Raw genomic sequence first — 22578 nt, 5'->3', positions numbered from 1 at the left:
AACTGCAGACGGCATGCAGCTCAAGGGCCACAGATCTGGGTTAGGCAATGGTGAATAATTTGCCCTTCTTCAGTTTTGGCATATCTTTGCCTGTCACTTTTGCATGTGTGCGCTTTTACATGAAAAAGTTTGGGCTGGTAACTACATAGAAAATAGAATGTGCAGGAAATATATTTCTAACATGTATCTTGGAAGCACATCAGGTCAAAAGCTGACACTTTCCTGTATTAGGGAATATATTTTATACACTAGACTCAAGTCATGCTAGAAGTCACGTGGCTGATCTACCCTTTTACAAACCTATTTTAAGCTCAGTCTGTAGAGCATGAGACTCTTAATCTCAGGGTCATGGGTTCAAGCCCCATGTTGGGCAAAAGGTTCCTGCATTGCAGGGGGTTGGACTAGATGGCTCTCATGGTCCCTTTCCAACTCTACCATTCTAAGATTCTGTTTTAAAACAGCTTGCTAAAAACCTATAAAATGCAATTATGTACAAGAAAGTGACCTGCTTACTTTGAGCAGTGTCAGAGATGATGCATGCACAGCCTAAGCAGCCAGAAACTCTGAACCACGATACAGTTTTTGAAACACAAGTCACAATTTCTCTCCCACTAATCTTCATAACTACATTTCAGAGGCAAATGGCAGTGATGGAGGCTGTAAGAGAAGCTCAACAGTATACTGCACAATCCTGAGCTTGACTTTGAGTTCAGTGGGATTTGCTCCCTGTCCATGATCAGTGTGCTTAAGACTGCAGTCCTGAGATTACATTGAGATTGATATAACACAAAATTAGTAAGCACATTATTATTATTTTCCGCCAATGATACAATATGCACAGAGAGAGAAATGCAGACTGTTCATGAGATGAGGCCATTGTTTATAAATTACAGAGATACAGCAATGTTCCACCTCATAGGCAATGTAATTAGATTCAGGACTTGCAGCCACAGTGACATTTGATTTAGTAATCTGGTCAGGTAAGTCCCATAATTTTGCAATGCATGATTCAATATGACATTTCCCATCTCAAAAGTGAGCACTTTCTGGTGCACAGAGTACATTTTGACATAAGTTCTCAAATGCATTAAGTGGAAACATATTACAAATCAAGTCCTGATGAAATCAACAGTACTATACAGTACTTTCATGATACAATGTAGGCAAAGGAAGGCATATTCCACTTCTCTACTGGATTCCAAATTATTATTTGATGCCAAATTATGAGCATATCCTTCAAGTTCAAACAGCAGTGGCCAACTTGACATTGCATTGGCTGGTCCTGATGTAAGCCTAATTTTATTTTCTACCTATATTGGAAAAGATTTTGCCCAGAAGTCATGGGTCCAACTGAAAAATATCTGAATAATGTGCAATTGCATAACATTGCAAGGACACACACACACAAATGCAACTGCACAAATGACAAAAGAAAATGAGGAAAAGGGACTTGCCTGACACACGTCTCCTTTAACATTCCAATGGAACTGTTTTTGTGTATTTTAATTATGTACAGTATTGATTTTATAGTTGTAAATCACTTACAAGCCATTGTGGTATATAAGCAGAATATAAATACTCCTCCTCCTCCTCACCTTACTTGGGTTAAGCAGAAACCCTGCATTTCTTCTTACACAAAAACAAAAAACTTAGTAGTACCTATGTTGAATCTAATATGTAATCATCATAGTGTCTTGGTGATTAGTCACACTTCATTTCTGCATTGACCTACAATAAACTCACAATGCAAGCCCTAAATACTCAAACCTTTTCTTTTTTAATTTGAGCATTTATTTATTTCTAGGATTCCTAGACCACTTTGCAGCCATAAATACTACACCAAGGGTTTGTCTTTAGGAGAAAAATAAAGGCAACCATCAAAACTGCCCATCCTTATCTGCAGTCTTTCTTCCAACCAGATCCACACCATAGATTTAAAACACATCCAATGTGCATTTAAAGTACAAAACTTCACTCAAAGAATCCTGGGACTTGTAGTTTGTTTAAGGTGCTGGGAACTGTAGCTCTGGGGGAGAAATGGTTTGCCCTGAAAAATCCTGGGAACTGTCATGTGCTATAAATGTATGGTATGGGTCTGGACAGAATTAAGTACATTAGTTAGAACAATGCCTTCAGTATTAAGAGGGTGAATTATAAAAAAAAACCCCACTCCAAAAGATGAAGTTCAACCCTACTTTTGTGTTAGCTCAACTAGGTTGCATGTGCATATCTTGTACCTTGATTATATGAACACATTATCCAATCGTGTCATTATCTGTGTCATTGAAGTTTGTTAAGATGATAGTGATCTTGGTGCTACATGGCAAATTGAAAGGAGTCTGACCTTAATTCCTGGGACATTAACTTCAATTGGAACAATAACTGCATTGTTCAGTTAATAATTTAAACACTAACAGAGAGCTCCATCATTTATATTACCGTGTTGCTTTTAGTGGGCAAATGGGAGCAGCTTAATGGGAGTGCAGAAAGGCACATAATTATCACACAGGAAGACGGCCCCAGCTCCATCCATGGTATATGCAGCGTAATCTCTGGTAGCAGGATTTGGAAGATTCTTGTGTGAAAGCTATGCCCGGTGAAAGTAGACAATGTTATGCCAGATCTGATCTGACAAAGTTGCTTTATACATTCAGTACTATTTGCTGGGTGCCAAGGTGAAGCAGATGCTGAGGTCGATACAAGCGTACCAGGTAGGAGGAGTGATAAAGGGACAAAAATCCCAAGCCCTATTACAGCTATTGAACTTTAGCACACAGAAAGTAAAATCTATGTCAGGATTCAGTTTTCCTACTCTTGCTGGCCTTATTTTCCTCCACAGCCCGATTCCAGCCTCCCCAAAACAAAGTGTACGATGGTGCTAAGCAGCATGCTTGATTCTGTTCCAAGAACTTGGAAACACCCACCCCCATCCCAACTTAAAACCAGGAGCAGTGATGACTCAAAGCATTTATCTCAATGGAGCCTGCAGAACACCAGAACTTAATTATATATACACATACTACCAAACTGACCCTGGATTGTGTGCTGCAAGAATGACAATATGGGGCAAGAAAATGTCAGTCAAATTAGTTGTCAGGCTTTGGAAAACCACAGCTGCTACCTTGCTCCATATTTTACTTTTCAAACTGGCACCAGAGAAATTCAACTGCAGAACTAACTTTATGTGTTAAGCTGCCTGTGTAAATTTCACTAGCCTCTACAAACCACTTTTTCTTATTATTTGAAGTGGTGAAGGAGTGGGGGAGTGTGTTTCTTCAAATACCCATTAAATGATATTTTACAACTTCTATCTTGCAATATTTATCAGAACAGAATGGATCAAACAATGATGAAATATATTTATAGAACTGGTTTTCCTTAAAAAGCATGTTTTCAAGTAGCTTTCTGAGCTCTAAAGTTTTAACACAAGATTAAAAAAAACTGATTATTGGATTCACATGAGTTTCATTATAACCCCTCCCCAATTCTCTATAGATTTAATAAACTATTCTCAGAAATCCAGCATTAAATAATATATGGCTTTCACTGTTTAGGAATAAATGTTTTAACGCTAACTGATTGCAGTATGGAAAGGGGATTCATATAGGAAGAGCTTTAGGATGAAAATTAGTTGATGAAGTATAAACTTAATACAACAGTACACTGCGTTAGAATAGTAAGTAGCACAGAAAATTATCAGCTTGCATCAACACAGCAGACTGCTTTATAAGATCCATGTTAATAAAGGCTGCTACCCAGGCATTAGCATTGCAGTGTTATTTGACCATTTAAAAAATCCACAACACCAGTTGAATTTTAAAGAATTTTAATACAAACTTAATATAAACTATTTCAGTCCCTCTCTTTAACATAAGACACTGACTCAAAATACTTTTATACCTTTTTCAAGTATTGCACAATGTAGGTACAAAATTAATATTTACGATTACATTTTTTCCATAATATATAGCAAAAAATCTTTAAACTTTTTAACAGAAAATACAATTTGTGTTTCTTTCTTGGAAAAAAGTATTCCATACAATTTGAATTCCACCGCTTAAGGAATATTTTGCACACTTTTTAGAATTGATGTTTTTTAAGATGAATTTTATAATTTCAGTAAAAAAAATACAACATGAAGCTGCTGCAGTTGTCACAGATCACTGTAGTAAAAAGATAAAAATGCAATACCATGTTGTAGAAACAATATATACTCTGATATTTTACAAACTTTGTACTAAATTAAATTATACAATTAGAAAAGACCAATAAACCCACTTATTAGTGCCAATTTTTTATATATATAAAAAATCAGCCATGTCCTTGCTATATCTTAAATACTGTAAGAGGCCATATCTCGAGTATATTTAATGTACAGTCAGTAAAAAATAACTTTGTGCTTGGTTGGCAAATGAAAAAATGATGCATGTTGTCCTTATCTAACCAAGCTTGAATGTATTCATACTACAAGCTTTTTTAAAAAAAACTCAAGAGGTGGAAAAGATACACCCTTGGGTACGTGCATTTCAACTTGTACAATATGATTTGTATTTTGTTTTAGTTAGCCATAACAGGCTGGAATTGCTGGTTAGAGTACTGCATGCTATTTAAGCTGAAATTCAAGCCATCCACAAAAGACTTCTCATTTAGACCTCCATAGGCCGCAAACATATCAAAGGCATTACTGTACTGGAGAGGGCTAAGGTTAAGGGGACTGTCGCCAGGGAATAGGTTGTTTGTACTACCTTGGCCCTGTACATTGGGGAAAATGAACTCCTTTGCATTAGGAGAAAGAGCAGACGTTTTCTGCTGCTGTTGTTGTGGTGGTTGCTGCTGTTGTGGAACCTGCTGGCTACCTAGGCCAAGACCATAGAGAGAGTGCATGGAGGAGGAAAGAGCTTTCTGTTTCAGCAGATCGTTGACATTTAAGCCAAGGTTAGTGGGAGAAGTGCGGGCGACCTTGTTGGTGCGGCTGCTGTTCTTCATTTTGGTTGAGCCAAACTTGGTGGCAGCAAATGTGGCAGTGGTGAACGTTAAAGGCTGTGTGGAACGGGGCATGAAGGTTGGGCTCACAGTAGCAGAGTGACCAAAGGGAGGCGAAGGAGAACTCGAGACAGAAGATGCTGGGTCACTAATTGGCATGAACACCTGGGCCTCTGGGTTAAAGCTATTCTTGATTTCCTTATCCAATTCACATCCATTTTCATTGGAATCATCCACATAAAGCACTTTCACTGGTCCCTTTTCACCAATTTGGTATGAAACTTCAAACGGGTCAATCCAGACACTAAGATCCTGAGGCAGGTTGCCACGAACATCATCAATGTCCAAACCACTCTCTTTGGATGCTTGTTCAATAACTGGGTCCACTTTCTCCCCTACATGTATACATCTAAACCCTGATCCTTTGTATGGCTTTTCTGGATACCAATGCCCTTCATACTTCTTCTTGAGTAGTCTTTCCAGCTCTTCACCAAAAATGTTCACACGTCGTCTGGGAAGCTTATTGTACAAATACGAAATAATGAAATTGAGTGCTACTTGTATTTCAAGCTGCATAGCTGCTACAGCACAGAATTACAAAGTCTCCGTTTCAAACCACAAAGAATGGGAGAAATGTTCAAAATACCACAGGAAAGCAAAAATTTGTTCAAAGTGCTGATTCTAGAAGATTGTTATTCTTCACCTTGAGTAGTGTTGTTCCTTTAAGAAAAACAAAAGCAAAGATCCAAATAAGGAAAGTGCACAAGCAAGTGAACTAGGCCTCTTATTTTAGCATCACACTTTCCCTAAAATAGGTTATATTTCCCAACTACAGACATTTGCAACACACTGGCACTGTATATGCAACTTAAAAGCTAAGTAGATTAAATACACAGAGAACAAATGCAAGATCACCATGGATGCATTTCAAGTTCTGAGTTTGCAGCTCAGGTACTTAAGTAATGTGGAGAGAAGAGCAAGAGTCTAGGACATAAACTAAACAGTGGTAGTTGTCCTGTAAATGTTTCTGCTACCACCTATAGTTTTGGTGACTGACAGAAGCCAACCATAACATTAAGATATTTGAAAATAATGCTAATAGACTAAAAAGGAGTTTCTCATTTTGAGGCTATAAAACTCTTAGTTTGAAGTGTAACATGTAGTTTTCAATGCTGGTAGAATTTCAAAATTGCTTGAGCTCAAAGAAAAGAGAAGTAATTCCTATATTTTGATAGAAAATGTGTACTTAAAAAAAAATCTACATACAACTCCAGAATTATAATTTTATTACAATATTCACACATGAAGTTCATTATAAAGTATCAAGCAAGAAGTCCATCCTTACCAGACAACCAATTTTTAATTACGAATACATTATACTATAAAGAGAATGTAATAAAATCTTCAGTGTACTGGGAAATTTGAAAAAGCTGTTAGCCAAATTCCTTACATAGATGGTATTCTCATTTATAATGAAATCAATGTAGCAGCTCTATAGAGTTAATAATAAATTGTAATACAAATTACAATGCTAAATCAATAACATTAACATACTATGAAAAATCATACTGCCCATATTAAAAGCCTTTAAAGACAAGGTTTCTATCTTTAAAAAGTTACTACAAAATTTAATAAAGTTGTGTTTACTCATTAACATTGTTTTTCAACTGCACTGCATTGCAACAGTAGTTTTGAAATCTAGTAAGTTCATAAGCTAGAAAGCAAAAATGCACTCAAAATGAGTAGATTTCCTTGCCCTAAATGATTAGCTTTCAGAGGTTAACCCAGCTTTTAAAGACATTTCCCTTTCCTTTTGCCCTCTTTACATGATAAGAGAACTCCCAGCTGTATGATAAGGCGACCTTTAAACGATTGCTGGATCAGCACTGGGTGGGGATAAGGAAAGATCAAGGGCAAACAGAAGATATTTACAAATGCAACATATAAAAGTACAGATGATCTGATTGGACTAGCTACATCGAACATACAAAATGATTTATTAATCCATCTGTTTAACCACCCCTGCACATAGGAAATATATTACCCTTTCAAGAACAGAAATTAAATTGGCATCCTTTCCCTGGCACAAAGACCTGATTAAACAAAACAACCTGGAACAGTTCAAATGTTTTCTAGCTTTTAAAAAAGAACCTTTTAAAATTAATTATATATGTTAATTACGTTAGTCAAGGAATTGGAGACGAGAGGGGGAAAGGTGGAACTTTTAAGCGGGGTATATGGGCGTTACATAACCAGGCAGTTGGGTCTCATTAGATTTCTGCTCACAGCTCTTGGAGCTCCAGCAGCAGGAGAAAAAGTGCTTTCTATGAAAAGGGAGATGATTGGCCAAGTCCTCTCTCCCCTGGTCAAGCCAGGCCCAGTTCTCCACTGTGTCACTCCCAGTGGCCTTCCCTCTCATCTCCTTGTGCTAGGAACAAGATTTTGAGCCAGAAGGGCAACCACTACCTTTAAAAGTGAGTTTTCAACCTGATCGAACATATGTAGGAACAGATATGGGCAAGATCGCCTTATGATTGCTCTCCCATTCTGACCTGGTATTGTCTGGATCTTTACGGTCTCTACTCAAGTAAAGACAGGCTCCCTACCCAAAGGTCCCCATCCCCCCCCCGCCCAGTTATAGCTGGTGTGTTTCTCTCAGCACCATACTATATTCTACCTTCTCTCTCAGCCCTTGCCACCACAGCCTCACAACAACCATATCCATCTTAAGACTGCTGCCAATACATTGAGTCCCCATCACCCCCACCCCACATACAATCTCTCTTCTGGGTGGGATTATGCCGACCCCCTTCTTCCCCCAACCTCAACTGCACTCCCCTCCCCGAACAGGCTGTGCCAACTACACTTGCGCCTCCCCTCCCTCCACCGCCAACCTTCAAGAGGGCCGTCCCAACATTTCTGCCTCCTCCCCCTCCTCCTCCCCCCACCACCAGAGGAGGGGCTCTGCCAGACAACCTAAGCAGCCTCTCCCTCCCCAGCCACGGCGGGATTGGGGGGTGGGGTGGAGGGAGAAAAGCTGTGCCAACCAACAACCACCCCCCCCACACACACACTTGGCACCCGAATCCTCCCCCCTTCCCGAGACACACGGTTGCTGTACGAGGCTGCCTTGTGCCACCGACGCCCCCCCCCGCCAGCCCCCTTTCCCCAGCCGCTGCCTCGGAGGGCTGCGCCTGCCAGCGCCTCTCGCTCGCTCGCTTCCCCGCCTCCCTCTGCAGGGCTGTGTCAACACCCTCAGCCAGCGCTGCCCTGTCAGCCCTTCTGCCAACACCCTCCCTCTGCCTCCGCACCAGCAACGCCAGCCAGCCAGGTCTGGTCCGACGCCCCCTTCGCCGACCTCCGTGGGGCGGCCCCACGAAGGCTCCCCCAGCCTCTTCCCCCCCCCCCAATACTCCTCTCCTCCCAGTCGAGCTGCGCCAACTCTTCGGTCTCTCCTCCTCCAGAGGCGCTGGCACAAAAGCCCCACACCGCCACCCCTCACACACAGCGCCGGCCCTGCTCTATGGGGCTGGGCGACCAGGCGAGAGGGTGCGGTAAGCTGCCCTCCTCCACCCCCCGAATCTATCTTCTCGGCCGCTGTCGTCCCTCCAAGCCCCGCCGGCCTATGGCAAGCCCCCGCCGACCTCCACCTCCTCCCTCACAGCCGGGTCTTGACAGCAGCAGCTCCCCACGGCTCGCCCCACACGGAAGGAAGGAGGGAGGGAGCGATACTCACCCGGGGTGAGTGGGGGAAGAAGGTGATGTGAATAGTGCAAACAAATCCCGGTGGCAGTCCCGGGGGTTGGGGTTGAAGGAAAGGAGGGAGGAGCTCAGTACCGAAGCCCCATAACCCCAGGAAGAGCGCTAGGAAAGGGTGGGGGGAGAAAAAGGGAGGATGGCGCTTCTCACACCCCGGGACGAGAGAGACAGCGCGCTCCGCCTCAGCAGCTGCTAGACGCCTTCTTGTAGCGCCCGAGCGCTCGCCGCTCCTCTATATATGCCTTCCCTTGCCCCGCCCCTTCATCCCGTGTGGCTACGCCCACCCGCTCTCCGCCCACAGCTCTCTCTGGCCCCACCCACCCACCTACCAATCGGCCGTCCCCTGTCCCGGGCGCTGCTCCTGATTGGGGCATTGGGCTTGCCAATAAGGCACAGTCCCCACCCGCCTCTGTTCCCCCACCTACTCCTAACCCCTCGGTCCCATCACATTCCCACTTCCCCCTCTCCTTGTCTTCGCTCTCCCCCCCAGCAGAGGGTTCCTATCGTTGCCCTTTTCCCTTATCCAGGTGGCCTCACAAACAGATCACCCCAACCCCCAGCATAAGAGTGCCCTCCCCATGTCCCTCTGCTTGTAGGTTTCACTTTGCGACACACATTTCCCCCTCCCCGCCCAGTTCTATTCTGTTTTAAATTTCGGCAGTGACGTAGAGCTGCATTGCATTCGAGGTCTGAGTTACGCCTCGCCTTTTCTTTTCTCCCTTCTGCCGTCGTCCTCAGGCTTCCCTCTTTCTCCTCTGGCAGCTGCTCCCTCCTCTTCCCACATTTCTGCTGTTTGCTTTTCCTTTAACTCTCCTGCCAACAGCGTCGTCCTCTGCTGCTGCCACCTCCTCCTCCTTCCCCATCTTTGCAGATGCTCCTCCCCTGCCTATACGTCCGCTCCGGGTCCCCCTCCCACCCTTCTTATGCACACATCTTTAGTGTATTGATATATTCTGCTCATCGCCATCTTGCTTTCTGTGCCTCCCCCTCCCCTTCTCTACCCCCCCCACTTTCCTCTCAGGAGCCAATGGGAAACGGGCTCTCTCTACGGCTACGCTCACGCCTTCCCTCATCCCCACCCCCTGCTGCTTCGAGGCTTGCGGTTACGTCAAACGGCTACGTCACTCTCCTTTGATCACACCCCCTCCCTCCCTTCCAGGGAGAACGAAACTACGTTTCCCAGGATGCTCCTTGATTCTTGACGTCATCGAGGGGAAAAATGTGCCCGAACCTGAAAGAGAGAATTGCGAGGCATCAAAGGCCAAGAGCTCCTCAGCCTCCTCCTGTCTAAGGTGACCCGACACTAACTACACGGGCAGGGAGCACTCGCGCTTCTTCCCTTTTGGGAGGAGTCGTCGTTTTCATACCAATAGAATTAATTCAGTGACATACCTTTGATAGAAAGCAATGCTAGCATTAGACTTACCTGGTTTAACCAGGGAAGGCATTTCTCCGCCTCTAATTATTCCCGAAGAATATATCTCAGGCAAACTCAATGCTTCTACATCCAGTCAGGGGGTCCCGGTGCCCCCTCCCCGGAATGAAGGCAAATGGATATGGAGATGGCTGCTGACACCTTTTGTCTTTGGCAAAGCAGGTTTTGCAGGCTTTTGCGTTGCTTTAAAATTCCCGATTCTTCAAAAGTATCAGCGTGGGTCCAAAGAAACGCGACTGTACTCTGAATGCCTGCGTTCTTTCCCCTGTCTCTAGCCTTGACCACTGATACAGACCATTAAATAGTCCTCTGTAATTGAGAAGAGCCTAAACCTAAGACACAACGCCTTTTAAAAAAACCACAACCTGGCTTATCAAAAAGCGAGGGTGTGATTTGAATCGACAGTTGCTATAGTTACTATCTATATTGGGTTAAAAAGAAACCCCAGCACAGCTCCTAACACATCGTCATACTCAGAGACCTGTCAAACAAACAAATCCCAAGGCAGGGCTATGTGGCGGGGAAGTTGTTTAAATTTCACGGGCTGAGTTCCCAAAAGGGAGGCAGCACTTTTATCCTCACCCAAATAGTGCTTCTAAATGCACTCCTTTAATTTGTCTTCCATCCTACCCTAAAACTGGATGGACTGATCCCCGCGGGTGGTGCAGTGTGCCTCAATGGGCGCAGCGATGCACTGCCTCACATAACATACAATATAGCATAATACACTCCCTTTAAACACACCCATGTCAGTCATAGCGACAGACATTTTTACTAGCGAGACACCAACCGCAACGAACACTCATAGAAAAACACAAAGGTTTTGGTGTTGTTTTGGAAAAATTGTGTTGGATATATTCAAGTTCTGGCCTTTGGATCTTGCGAAGGAATTTTAAAAGATGGGATTTAAGTACCCAGCGTGGCAAATAATTAGTGTTCATTATTTACATACCGCTTGATTGTAGTAACAACTCTTAAAACCGTCATATGATGATGATGTTGACGGGAATAAGTATCCAGCGTGGCAAATAATTTAGTGTTGCTTATTTATATACCGCTTGATTGTAACACTTCTAAAGTGTCAGATGATGATGATGATGATGATGGTAATAGGCACCCAGCATGCCTAGTTAATTGTTGATGATGATGGTGATCTGGGATGGCAAAAAAGGAGGAAAACTCGGGGATATTTGTGGTGGTGGGAGTTACCTTCATCTCTAGCTCTTTTTGAAGTATAAACAGTGAAAGCGGGAGGGGGGCATTGGGTGGGCAAGCTTCCTACCACAGAGCAGCGGCTGAGTAATCTTAGATCCACCAATTCTAATCCCCGCCCCCTTTCCTCTTATCATTGGTTCCCAAGCTGGTCACTCACCGGTGACCAGGCTGCGTACCAATCTCGCACACCCCACCCCGCTGCTGAAACGCATGCGTCTGCGCTGCTCCTGGTAGTCCCTGGGTTTTTAAAAATTATTATTAGGGACGAAAAAAGCAATGCAAAGGAAGCGGGAGAAGAGAAGTTAAAGCAGAGAGATGAAAGGAAGCGGAGGGGGAGGCCTTGCAGGTAAAGCAAACGAGGAGGTGGGTGAGGAGGGAAACGTCGCTTTGCAATTTTGCCCTTTTCTATAGGCGGAGGCAAAGCGCAATCTTTCCAGTGTGACTGCGTTGGTTGGAGCTGGGAGAAGGAAGAGAAAGTCATTGGGCGCGGGAATCTGCCACTCAAAGGGAGGAAGAGCGAAGGGACTTGCGAGGTCCGGTTTCCGTAGTAGCGACGGCGAGGCTTTGCTGAACCAGGCACGATCTCTGCGGTTTGCCAGGCAGCCCTTCCCTGTGGAGCTTTGCCATCTTCGCAGGAAAGGAAGGAATTGCGTTGGTTTCTTTCTCCACGAAGATGACTGAAATCAGCCTGAAGTGCTGCATGGGGGACTTATGAGGCTGTGCAGCGTCGAGGCAAAGCACATAAAACCGGGCGAGGCCGGGGTGGTGGGTGGGGGTTATGAATCGTGAGAGCGTCGCCAACAAGACTGGAAGAAAAACAACCGGATTTCTGCGTTTGTGTCTGATTCCATATTTGAAACCTTCTTTGCCTTTATGCGCATAGATGCCTCTCTTTTGTTTTTCACGGTAATACGTAACTTACTGGGGGTTTTTTATAATAAAACGTACGCAAAAACGTCGCAGTTGTATGCGCAAAAATACTTCCTTTTGTTTTCTCTCCCTTCTTCTCATCTTCCCGCCGCCCTTCTTTTAATTCCCTTTGAGCTAAAAATATTGCCCACAGGTAGCAACGATGACCGATTGGCTACATTCCCTCCTCTGTCACTGCTTGATTGGTCACTCAGTATCCAAGAGGAATACGTCAAAGTCGGGTTTTTTGGGAGGGGGGTGGCGGCGAATAAGTTAATGGAGGTTACAGTGGAAGAAAATAACCGTGACTGGAGCGCAGCAAGCCATTGCCTCACTTACCTGCTTCAGCAACGTCAAAGGACGCACTTAACTGGGGGCACGTGGTGGAAGGAGGCAGGGAGAGCAAACAGACCCCCCCTCCGGGATAGCTGGCCTCAGAGTAATTCAGGGGGGGGGGGAATATTTAAAGCACAACTCTCCTAAAATGAGTGGTGCTCCTGTGAAAACTAGTGGTCACCCATATGTTTTTAAGAAAATTAAGGGAGGGGGGATTGTAAAACTGCTTCTGTTGGAAGGGGTACATAAGCAAGCAAACATGTCTAAGCATAAATCTGAGGCCAGTTAAAATATTAGACAAGGCCACCTAATCCAGCCAGGGAGCTCACTTGATTTGGCCAGCCACTATTGGGGAGTTTATATTGGTAGTGGTGGTGGTGTGGGAAGCCATGCATTCAAGGAAAGTGCAAGGGGGTTGTGGGGCACATGCCAGGTTACATGTGCGCACATAGAATGTTTGCATGGAGGATCTCTATGTGCATGCATGCCAAATGTGTGGGTGGCAGCGAAGGGGCATGGCTGCTGGGTGTGGTAGTGATGAGACTAGCCTGCGTTGCCCCACAAACCCCACCTCGCACAATCCTTGAATGCAGGGGGTGGGGTTGTGGGAACCTCCTTTTATCTCAGCCTAACCTCACAAGATTGTTGTAGTGATAAAATGGGGACAGGATGGAGACGTGTAGCTGTGAGTTCCTTTGGATAACCATATAATCTATTGTACAACAACTTTTAAAAGTTTCCTTTTGTTAATTAAAAAAGCTGGTGTTACGTAGGAAGCTACCTTTTACTGGGTCAGACCACTGGTCCACCTGGCTCAGTAATTACCTTTGAAGTCCTAAATAGCTTCAGCCCAAGCTACTTGAAAGACTGTCTGCTCCAAGGTGAATGTGTCACTCATAAGAGGCCTGCTGGATCAGGCCAACAGCTCATATAGTCCAGCATTCTGTTCTCACAATGGCTACCAGATGCCTGTGGGAAGCCCACAAGCAGGACCTTAGCGCAACCTTGCTCTCCCTGCTTGTGATTTTCCAGCAACCAGTATTCAGAGGCTTACTGTTTCTAAGGCAGAACATAGCCCTGTTGTATCGTCCATTTGCTTTCTGAGTTACAGTTGGTGGGGTGGCAATGCATGAAAGGGCTTTCTCTATAGCAGCACCCTGTACGTTGAATTCCCTGCCTTAAGAAATTAGCTTATTTTTCTCTTGTGCTCTGCCAACCTTTGAAGCCTTTGACTCTGCTGTTTCTCTCTTGCTTGCTTGCTTGTTTTCTTGCTTGCTTTTAGCTCTAGCCCCCTGTGTTCTCTGATGATGCTTTTAGTCTTGTTTGTTGTTGGTAATTTGTTCTAATGTTGAATTCTTGTTTTTATTTTTGTGCTTGTTTTTATATTTTGTTAGTTGCTTTTGAGTGGCTCCTCTTGGAGGAGAAAATGGGAAATACATTTCTGAAATAAACACTGTTTGCACACAGAATGATAGTGACTGTCCAAGGTTTCAGCTCTTTCCTAGCCTACCTAGAGATGCTGGGCACTGAATATGGGACCTTTTGCATGCAAGACATGTGCTGTGTCCCTGAGCAGCATCAGGACTTCCTAAATACAAAACTTCAAGCTGAACTGCAGATAGCAGAAACTCCTGAATTAGTAGGGCTGGCGGGTCATCAGGCTTCTAGGTGCCTGCTACATAGCAGGGATGGGAGCTTGTGGTTAGACTCCCAACTCCCATGTGCCCCAGCCAGCAGAGCCAATGGGATGATGGGAGTTGAAGTCCAACAACATCTGGAGGGCCACAGGTTCCCTATCCTTGTTTTATACCATACGTTAAAGCGAAAAAGGTCCCTCTTCCCAAGATCTTAGGAACTAAAGTTTGACAGAAAAGAAAGAAAAAAATAAGCAGGGCTGTCATCAATTATCTTAGTTGCTTAATCAAAGAAATTGTGCAGGGCAATTCTACTCAGATATGTCCCACTGTCTTCAATGGCACTTATTCTCTATTAAGCAGAGTTAAGATTTGAGCCATAATCAATTACATTTGATTAAATTTGCATATGAATATAACGATTCTGGAAATTTCCCAATTTTTATACCACCCTACCTCCAGGGTACTGAAGGCAGCATATAAGGTTCTTTCCTCTTCCACCATTTTATTACATCAACACTTTTATGCAGGTTAAGCCAACCAAAAGAGAATGACTGGTGCAGGGTCAGCCAATGAGCTACCCATGTAGCCCTTTTAAAATGCTAATTCCAACTATTTCTTGTCTAATGGGCAATAAGTGTGATATAACTGAACTTACTAGAGGCAGCCTATGATCTGTCACTTGGATTTTCATATCTCTGAGCTCCCATACTATGGAAATATGCAGCCACCTTATATCAAACCAGAGGATTGTTGTACTATATATATTGGAGCTCTCAAGGACTCAGCCATGTCTCTTTCCTCACTGGGGCTTGAACCTGTGACCTTCTGCATGCAAAACATTTTTTTGTCTTAAACACTGAGCCACAGATCTTTTCTTGAAGTTTATTAGCTACCTTTTCCTACCTGGTTTCCCAGATATCTTTTGCTCTTTCAAAACACCTCACAGTCAGGAGCAATAGTGTACTGTGAATACCTTGACAATTGCTCCCATTGTATAAAGTGGGCTGAGCAATACATTTTGATCTCTTTATGGAAGAAAAGCCAATGTTGTATTACAGAAAAGGGAGAGTACTTTTTAAAAAAATAATAATAATGTAAAACTGAACACCCAAAGGAAGTACATAAATTGTTAACTTCAAGTCAACTACTTTAATTTCACACATGCTATGATAACCACATTTTATCTGGTGATATTTCATCATTGTTATTCATCTATGTGATTAATCATGATAGCCATTCTTTTCAGTAATAATATATCAGCTGTGGTCCTTGGACAGTCTTTCTGGTGAACACAGGTGTCAATCATGTGGAGGGAAAATGGCAGTACATAACATAGTCATCCAAGTTTAATTAATACCAGTACTTTTTCAAGCTTTCAGCATGCCTCTATGACTGTTGGACTACATGAAGTGTGTGCTTATGTTACCATTCATGATAATAATTACTAATGCCACTAATGACAAACTGTGGCATATGGGAAAGACTTTTCATTTGTCAAGTTCTTAATATACTATGTTATCTCAGGAGTCCACACAAACCAAGTATTTTATAATAAAATATTAGTGAAGTTTTTGGCAACAGAATGAAGGGACAATTTATCTAAATGTAGCTGTGCCGCTTCTTCATTATAAAGACCTTTCTAATCATCCTCTCCAATAAGTGATTACTAATTCTGGAAAATATATGGCTTTTATCCTTTGTTGTTGTTGTTGTTGTTAGGCTTACCTTACAAGGGCAGAGTGCACCAGGATTATTTGTATGGTTGTTTTTTGGAAGTGCCACAAAGCAGCATAGCATTAAGTATTCTGCAGTTACAGTAGCTCATTCAGTTACAGATAGGTAGCCGTGTTGGTCTGCCATAGTCAAAATAAAAAAATACACCTTCTCACCCCTTGCCTTTTCCTGTAAGACCTATTGCAGTCGTTAAGAGTCGTCAACAGGCTCATCTCAGCTATCTGCCAATCACCCATTCCCACCACCCTTCTGAGTAATACCCCTCCCCACCTTCTCACTATATAGAAGGATCTGGCAACTTCTGTTTCAGTGTATCTGAAGAAGTGTGCATGCACACGAAAGCTCATACCAAGAACTAACTTAGTTGGTCTTTAAGGTGCTACTGGAAGGAATTTTTTTATAGTAGCTCATTCAGTTGGTGGAAAAACAGTAACAAATAAGCACTGCTAGCTGTCACTGGTGCTGTTTCTTTTCCACCAGTGCTACATGAATGCCTCTGGTTGTGTGAGTTGAATTGCCAGTGTGCTGCCAGTTGAAACCACCTGATTTAAGAAAGCAGCCCTATTCTAGCCTAAAAGGATACCAACTGTCAAAGCAAGAGAGGGCCTTCTCAGTGGTGGCTCCCAAATTTTGGAACTCCTTCCCTAGAGAAGTTAGACTGGCTCCCTCCTTGTCCTTCTGCCGGCAGGTGACCTTTTTATTTCAACAGGCTTTGGGGAACTGACCACTTTTAATGAAAGGGTTGGTGCTGTGCTTTTTTAATTGTAACTACCTGTGTGTTTTTAATAGATATTTTATAGTTCTATATAGTTTTAATTCTATTCAATTGTTTTAAAATTATTGTTCCCTCCCCCCTTCCCAAATGTTTTCGGCTGTTTCTATTTATCTATAAGTCACCTTGAGTCCCTGTCATTGAAAAGGACAGGGGATAAATCAATAAAACAACAATAATAGCTGATAAGAGGTTTGTAAAAAAAGTGTGCAGTGTGTAGAAAGTGAAAAGAGATAATTTTTCTTCCTCTCTCATAACAGAAGAATTTGGGGTCACTTGGTGAATCTGACTGGCAATAGATTCAGGATGGCAAATGGAAATTCATATTTGCACAACACATAATTAGCTGACAAAATCATCTGCCGCTAGATATTGTGAGGGTCACTGGCTTAAATGGCTTCAAACAGAGACTAGTGAAATGAATGGAGAACAGGCCGGTTAACAGCTAGTAGCTGAAAAGCTAAATGGAACCTGCAGGTTCAAGGGCAAACTTATGCCTCCAAATACCAATTATTACAGGGGAAGAGGGAAAATAGGAAGAGAAGGGCTGTTACTTACATGTCTTGCTTGTTGGTTTACTGGACTCACCTGGTTGTCCAATGTAGTCAATAGGATTCTGGCTTAGCTAGATCTTTGGTGTGATCCAGCAGAGCTCTTCCTGTGTTCATTCTGGAAAGGTTGAGAGATCAGTCATGGTGATGCTCACCACAGGCTTCAGTTGTTGAATTATTTCTTCCCTGGATATTAGCAAAACTTGAACCAACCTCATGCTTCATTCATATACATGGTTGTCAGCTCATGGTCCCAATGGAGCCACCCTGCTTTTAATAATCGCATGGTAGGGGAAGATCAGCACACATGTCATCTCTTATTACCATAGCTCCAGTAACCCTTGCATAGTGTCAACATCCCTAATGATTTATTGTTCCACTAAGTCATACAGGAGACAAAGGACTTATAGAAAGCAACAACAATAAGAGGAGAGAGGATCTGATTCCTCTTCCTGTGCTCAGACTATACAGCATTTCCCTCACCCTTCTGTAATAATTCATAGATGAAGACGTTAGCCCACTGATTTTTCCAAGGGTGCAATGTGGTCAATGCCAACATTCTAAGGATGTATCCCACTTGGATCTACCTGCAGTTACTTGAATTTCATAACAAGAGATCTAATCAGGAGGTTTGGGCTGGGTGTTCATCAGTATGCAGATGATACCCAGCTCTACCTCTCTTTCAAATTGGAACCAGTGAAGGCCGTGAAGGTCCTGTGCGAGTGCCTGGAGGCAGTTGGAAGATGGATGGCGGCTAATGGATTGAAGCTGAATCCTGACAAGACAGAAATACTGTTTTGGGGGGATAGGGGGTGGGCAGGTGTGGGGTACTCCCTGGTCCCAAATGGGGTAACTGTGCCCCTGAAGAAGCAGATGCGCAGCCTGGGAGTCAGTTTGGACTCACAGCTGTCCATGGAGGCACAGGTCAATTCTGTGTCCAGGGCAGCTGTCTGCCAGCTCCATCTGGTACGCAGGCTGAGACCCTATCTGCCCGCAGACTGTCTCACCAGAGTGGTGCATGCTCTAGTTATCGCCTGCTTGGACTACTGCAACACGCTCTATGTGAGGCTACCTTTGAAGGTGACCCAGAAAATCCAGTTAATCCAGAATGCGGCAGCTAGACTGGTGACTGGGAGCAGCGACAGAGACCACACAACACTGGTCTTGAAAGACCTACACGGGCTCGCAGTATGTTTCTGGGCACAATTCAAAGTGTTGGTGCTGACCTTTAAAGCCCTAAACGGCCTCAGTCCAGTATACCCGAAGGAGTGTCTCCACCCCCATTGTTCAGCCCGGACACTGAGGTCCAGCTTCGAGGCCTTCTGGCAGTTCCCTCACTCTGAGAAGCAAAGTTACAGGGAACCAGGCAGAGGGCCTTCTTGGTAGTGGCGCCCGCCCTGTGGAATGCCCTCCATCAGATGTCAAAGAAATAAACAACTATATAACATTTAGAAGACATCTGAAGGCAGCCCTGTTAGGGAAGTTTTTGATGGCTGATGTTTTAATATATTTTTAAGCTGTTAAGGTTAAGCACGACTCAGTATGGATTCAACTCAATGGTGGCTTCTTCCAGTTTAATGGAAACTACCACAAAATACATAGGCTGAGGGTGGTGCTGTGGTCTAAACCCATGAGCCTCTTGGGCTTGCTGATCAGAAGTTCGGAGGTTCAAATCCCTGCGATGGGGTGAGCTCTCATTGCTCAGTCCCAGCTCCTGCCAACCTAACAGTTCGAAAGCACACCAAAAGTGCAAGTAGATAAATAAGTACTGCTCCAACGGGGAGGTAAATGGCGTTTCCGTGTTCTGCTCTGGTTTCAGTGTTCCATTGCACCAGAAGCGGCTTAGTCATGTTGGCCACATGACCCAGAAAAACTGTTTGCGAACAAACACTGGCTCTCTCGACCTGTGAAGCGAGATGAGCGCCGCAACCCCAGAGTCGTCTGCGACTGTACTTAACTGTCAGATGTCCCTTTCCCTTTACCACAAAATACATCTGCTTTAAAAAGGGTTGTAATGAAATGTAAAATACCTTAGGCATGAGAACGGAAGTAGATATAACAAGCAAGCAATTAAGATGACAAAACCCTTTTAAAAAATCACCATTGTTAGACTTCAATGGATCTAACCTATTTCAGAACTGCTATGAAGGTGAAACAATACCTGCCTGGAAATTTTAGGAACTTGAATTTTATGTGTTCAACTATAAGCCACAAACTGCATTGTGTGATCATAAAATGCATATAAATGGTCACAAAATGGAGATCAATGTCTCCTTAGTTCCTAGTGAAAAATAGAAAGCAGTTGCTAAAATGTCTCAGAAGTGTCTCTTTTTCAAAAGGAATTTCCGAGATTGTACAGTTTGTTACTGATTCACTCTTCACATGGTTGAATAAACACAGCAGAATGAATAACTGTCTTCCACAGCCTGCAATACCACCTCAATTCCTACCAATACTTAAAGTTTATCTTATCTTACACCACTGGATAATCAACCTGTCTATTGATTCGCAAGGGACTATAACTCAGTGATAGAATATACGCTTTGCATACATAAAATCTTGTTTCATCCCTGGCATTTCTACTTAAAAGAATCAAACATCAGATGAGGGGAAATGCCTCTGCCTCAGACCCCAGAATGCTGCTGTCAGTCAGAACAGGCAGCACTGGGCTAGATGGATAAATAAGCTGACCTGGAGTAAGAAAACTTCATATGTGTAACCTAGATCTGCTCCTCAAAACAGTTTAATCTAGCAACAGATATATTCACACAATTTTAATAAAGGTGAGGCAAATGTTATTTGGCCACAGTTTCACTTTTAAAGAAAAGAAAACTTGTTTTCATGATTGTCGCCACATTTTACCATATTTATTCTGCACCTATACAATATATCTATTAAAAGACCATTTTAGTCCCACAGGATCAGTGACAAGATAGTGACAATAGAAAGCAGGAGGCTTAGCCTGAAGATAGGATTAAACAAAGCATGAAGAACAAGATGGAACAACAAGGAGAAATCAAGGAAGGCGCAGGAGCATGACGGGCCTTAATGGTAAAAATGAGTTTATAGCAAGTGGAAAAAGGAAAAAAGGGGGGGGCAGTAAAGCAAAATAAGAAAAGAAAGAAAAAGAGATAACACATGAGCAGAACAGAAGCCCAGAGAAGCAGCAAAGCTGAAATAACGGGAAGATGAAAAGTTGGGAACCAGCAGGCCTAATATTAGCCCAATCAAGATGAGGAACAATCACTTGAACTAGAGTTGTAGTTATATAGCAAAAGGCAGATACAGTTTCATTTTTGCAACGTTAAACAAGAAATAACAGCAGGTCTTTGCAACAGAATTAATGTGCGAAAGAAAAGATTGCCCAGAATCGAATTAATACATTTTCAACTGCAAATAGTAGTAGAATGAGCTGTAAAAGAAGTATGGGTAATAGCAAGTACAGCTAGGTTACTAGGAGAAGATTTTGCAGGAATATAATAAATATTGATCTTATTGTGTTTGACTTCAGATGATGTTTCGACCCCGCAAGATAGGATTGCAGTTAGTTAATTTAGTATTGCACTTATATCCCACCTTTTGTCCAAAGAGCTGGAGGTGGCATGCACACTTTAACTCTTTTATCCTCACAACAACCCTGTGAGGCAGGGTAGGCTGATAGGCAGTAACTTGCTCCAAGCCACTTAGTGGGCTTCATGGCATTTATAAGGAAGAGCAAGAAGACAATGATTCTCGAGTATAAAATCCAAAATCGTTAAAACAAAAGGAGTGACTCAGCTGGGCAAGATGGGGAATATACTAGGTGGGGGGGGGAGGAGAATATGTATATATTTGTTATGGGTGTTGTCAGTCATACTCAAGGTGGACTCACTGACATCAGTAGTAGCTTATTTATTTATTTATTTATTTATTTATGAATTTATATAACGCCCTATAACTCATAAGTCTCAGGGCTGTTCACAGGATAAAATCACAATATAAAATCACAAAATACATAATCAAAATAAAAACAAGAACAACCCAATAACCCTGCAGAGGGAGAATAGAATTTAAAACACACATGCACAATATTTGTAATAAAACACATAAAAATAAGCAGCCATCAGGTATCATCAAGGAGTAAATTAAATGATCAATTTAACTGTCTTTCAAATCAAAACATTTTAGCCATTGCTCCCCCCCCCCAATTGTAATCAGTCCTAGAAGCTCTTTGATCCAAGTGGAGGCTTCCATGAAGGATATCAATTTTACACGGCATTGCATGACCTTGCATCACCAGTGGAAAGTCCCTCCTCTGGTAGCCATCTTAGATCAGTCTTGTGAAATACTAACAGACAACAGAAAACGAGAAGAGTTATCAGAGACAGGGTGAGTGGGAACCCACTTGGCAATGTTACCTCTTCCTTTGGATTTTGTGTGGGGCGTCCTGGCTATGCCTCGGTGCATGTGTTCCACAACAATGAAGCTGTTACTGGCAGATGGCACCAACTTCATTATAATTCAGAAGCTGGCCGTCCATTCCCTGCCTTAGCCTTAACCATTCACAGTGCACTAAACAATTTCCTCCCCCCCCCTTTAAAACACCTTCCTATTTCTTTCTGGACACCCTGACTTAATGGCTACTGCTTTTCCTCTGCAACATGGACACATAGGGCGGTTAGAGGAATAGCTATGTATCTTTCAGGATACAGGTGGCTAGCCATGTTGGTCTGCTGTAGTCGAAACAAAATAAAAAATAAAAAAATTCCTTCCAGTAGCACCTCAGAGACCAACTAAGTTTGTTATTGGTATGAGCTTCTGTGTGCATGCACAGTGTATCTGAAGAAGTGTACATGCACACAAAAGCTCATACCAATAACAAACTTAGTTGGTCTCTGAGGTGCTACTGGAAGGAATTTTTTTATTTATTATCTTTCAGGACTTTAGCATCTGGATAAGCGTTTTCTTTAGTTAGAGTAGAAATTCAGATTCAAGGTGAACCTGTACGAAATTTTCAAGCTCATCTGCCTAAGGATAAGGAGCTCTCTTCATTTGGCAAACTTTCCAAGTCAAGCTAAACCTTCATTTTTTTCGGTTCCTTATTCCCTTTGTATTTGTTCCCTCACTTGCCTAGCAGTGGCTGGCACCGGCTTCTTAAGAGAAAACTGGGCAGTTCTACACAGCGTATAACTTTGCATTAAGAACTGGTTGGGAACTGGTTTCTTACCTCAGATAATAATTACATGATTTTGGCTGACTCAATTCTCC

General features: G+C 43.0%; 2 protein-coding genes across 12 annotated transcripts in view; one reads left to right on the top strand and one right to left on the bottom strand.

Annotated features, from left to right (window-relative positions):
- Positions 1-3809: 3809 nt before the first annotated feature.
- TOB1 (transducer of ERBB2, 1) overlaps positions 3810-22578 on the bottom strand; it is a 109912-nt gene continuing 91143 nt past the window's right edge. For 8 of the 10 annotated variants that reach the window (XM_083487258.1, XM_083487256.1, XM_083487259.1 and 5 more), the window contains 2 exons: positions 17339-17449; positions 3810-5703 (listed from right to left, as the gene is read on the bottom strand). In XM_083487258.1, coding sequence (XP_083343384.1) covers positions 4558-5559 — 1002 coding nt within the window. In that variant the 5' untranslated portion in view covers positions 5560-5703; positions 17339-17449 and the 3' untranslated portion in view covers positions 3810-4557. Of the gene's footprint in view, positions 5704-8719; positions 8972-17338; positions 17493-22578 lie in introns of those variants that run through there. The other 2 variants (XM_083487261.1, XM_083487253.1) reach the window with 2 other exon arrangements.
- Positions 5710-22578, top strand: part of LOC310699418 (uncharacterized protein) — a 33771-nt gene continuing 16902 nt past the window's right edge. Inside the window, exons 1-3 of one of the 2 annotated variants that reach the window (XM_083487251.1) lie at positions 5710-8611; positions 9764-10034; positions 11804-12351. In XM_083487251.1, the coding sequence (XP_083343377.1) occupies positions 7782-8611; positions 9764-9944 (1011 nt within the window). In that variant the 5' untranslated portion in view covers positions 5710-7781 and the 3' untranslated portion in view covers positions 9945-10034; positions 11804-12351. Of the gene's footprint in view, positions 8612-9763; positions 10035-11803; positions 12352-22578 lie in introns of those variants that run through there. The other variant, XM_083487252.1, reaches the window with a different exon arrangement.

This window comes from Podarcis liolepis (genome assembly GCF_965112155.1).
Source record: "Podarcis liolepis genome assembly, chromosome: 2".
Taxonomy (NCBI): Eukaryota; Metazoa; Chordata; class Lepidosauria; order Squamata; family Lacertidae; genus Podarcis; species Podarcis liolepis.
This window is presented reverse-complemented; position numbering and strand designations above follow the sequence as displayed.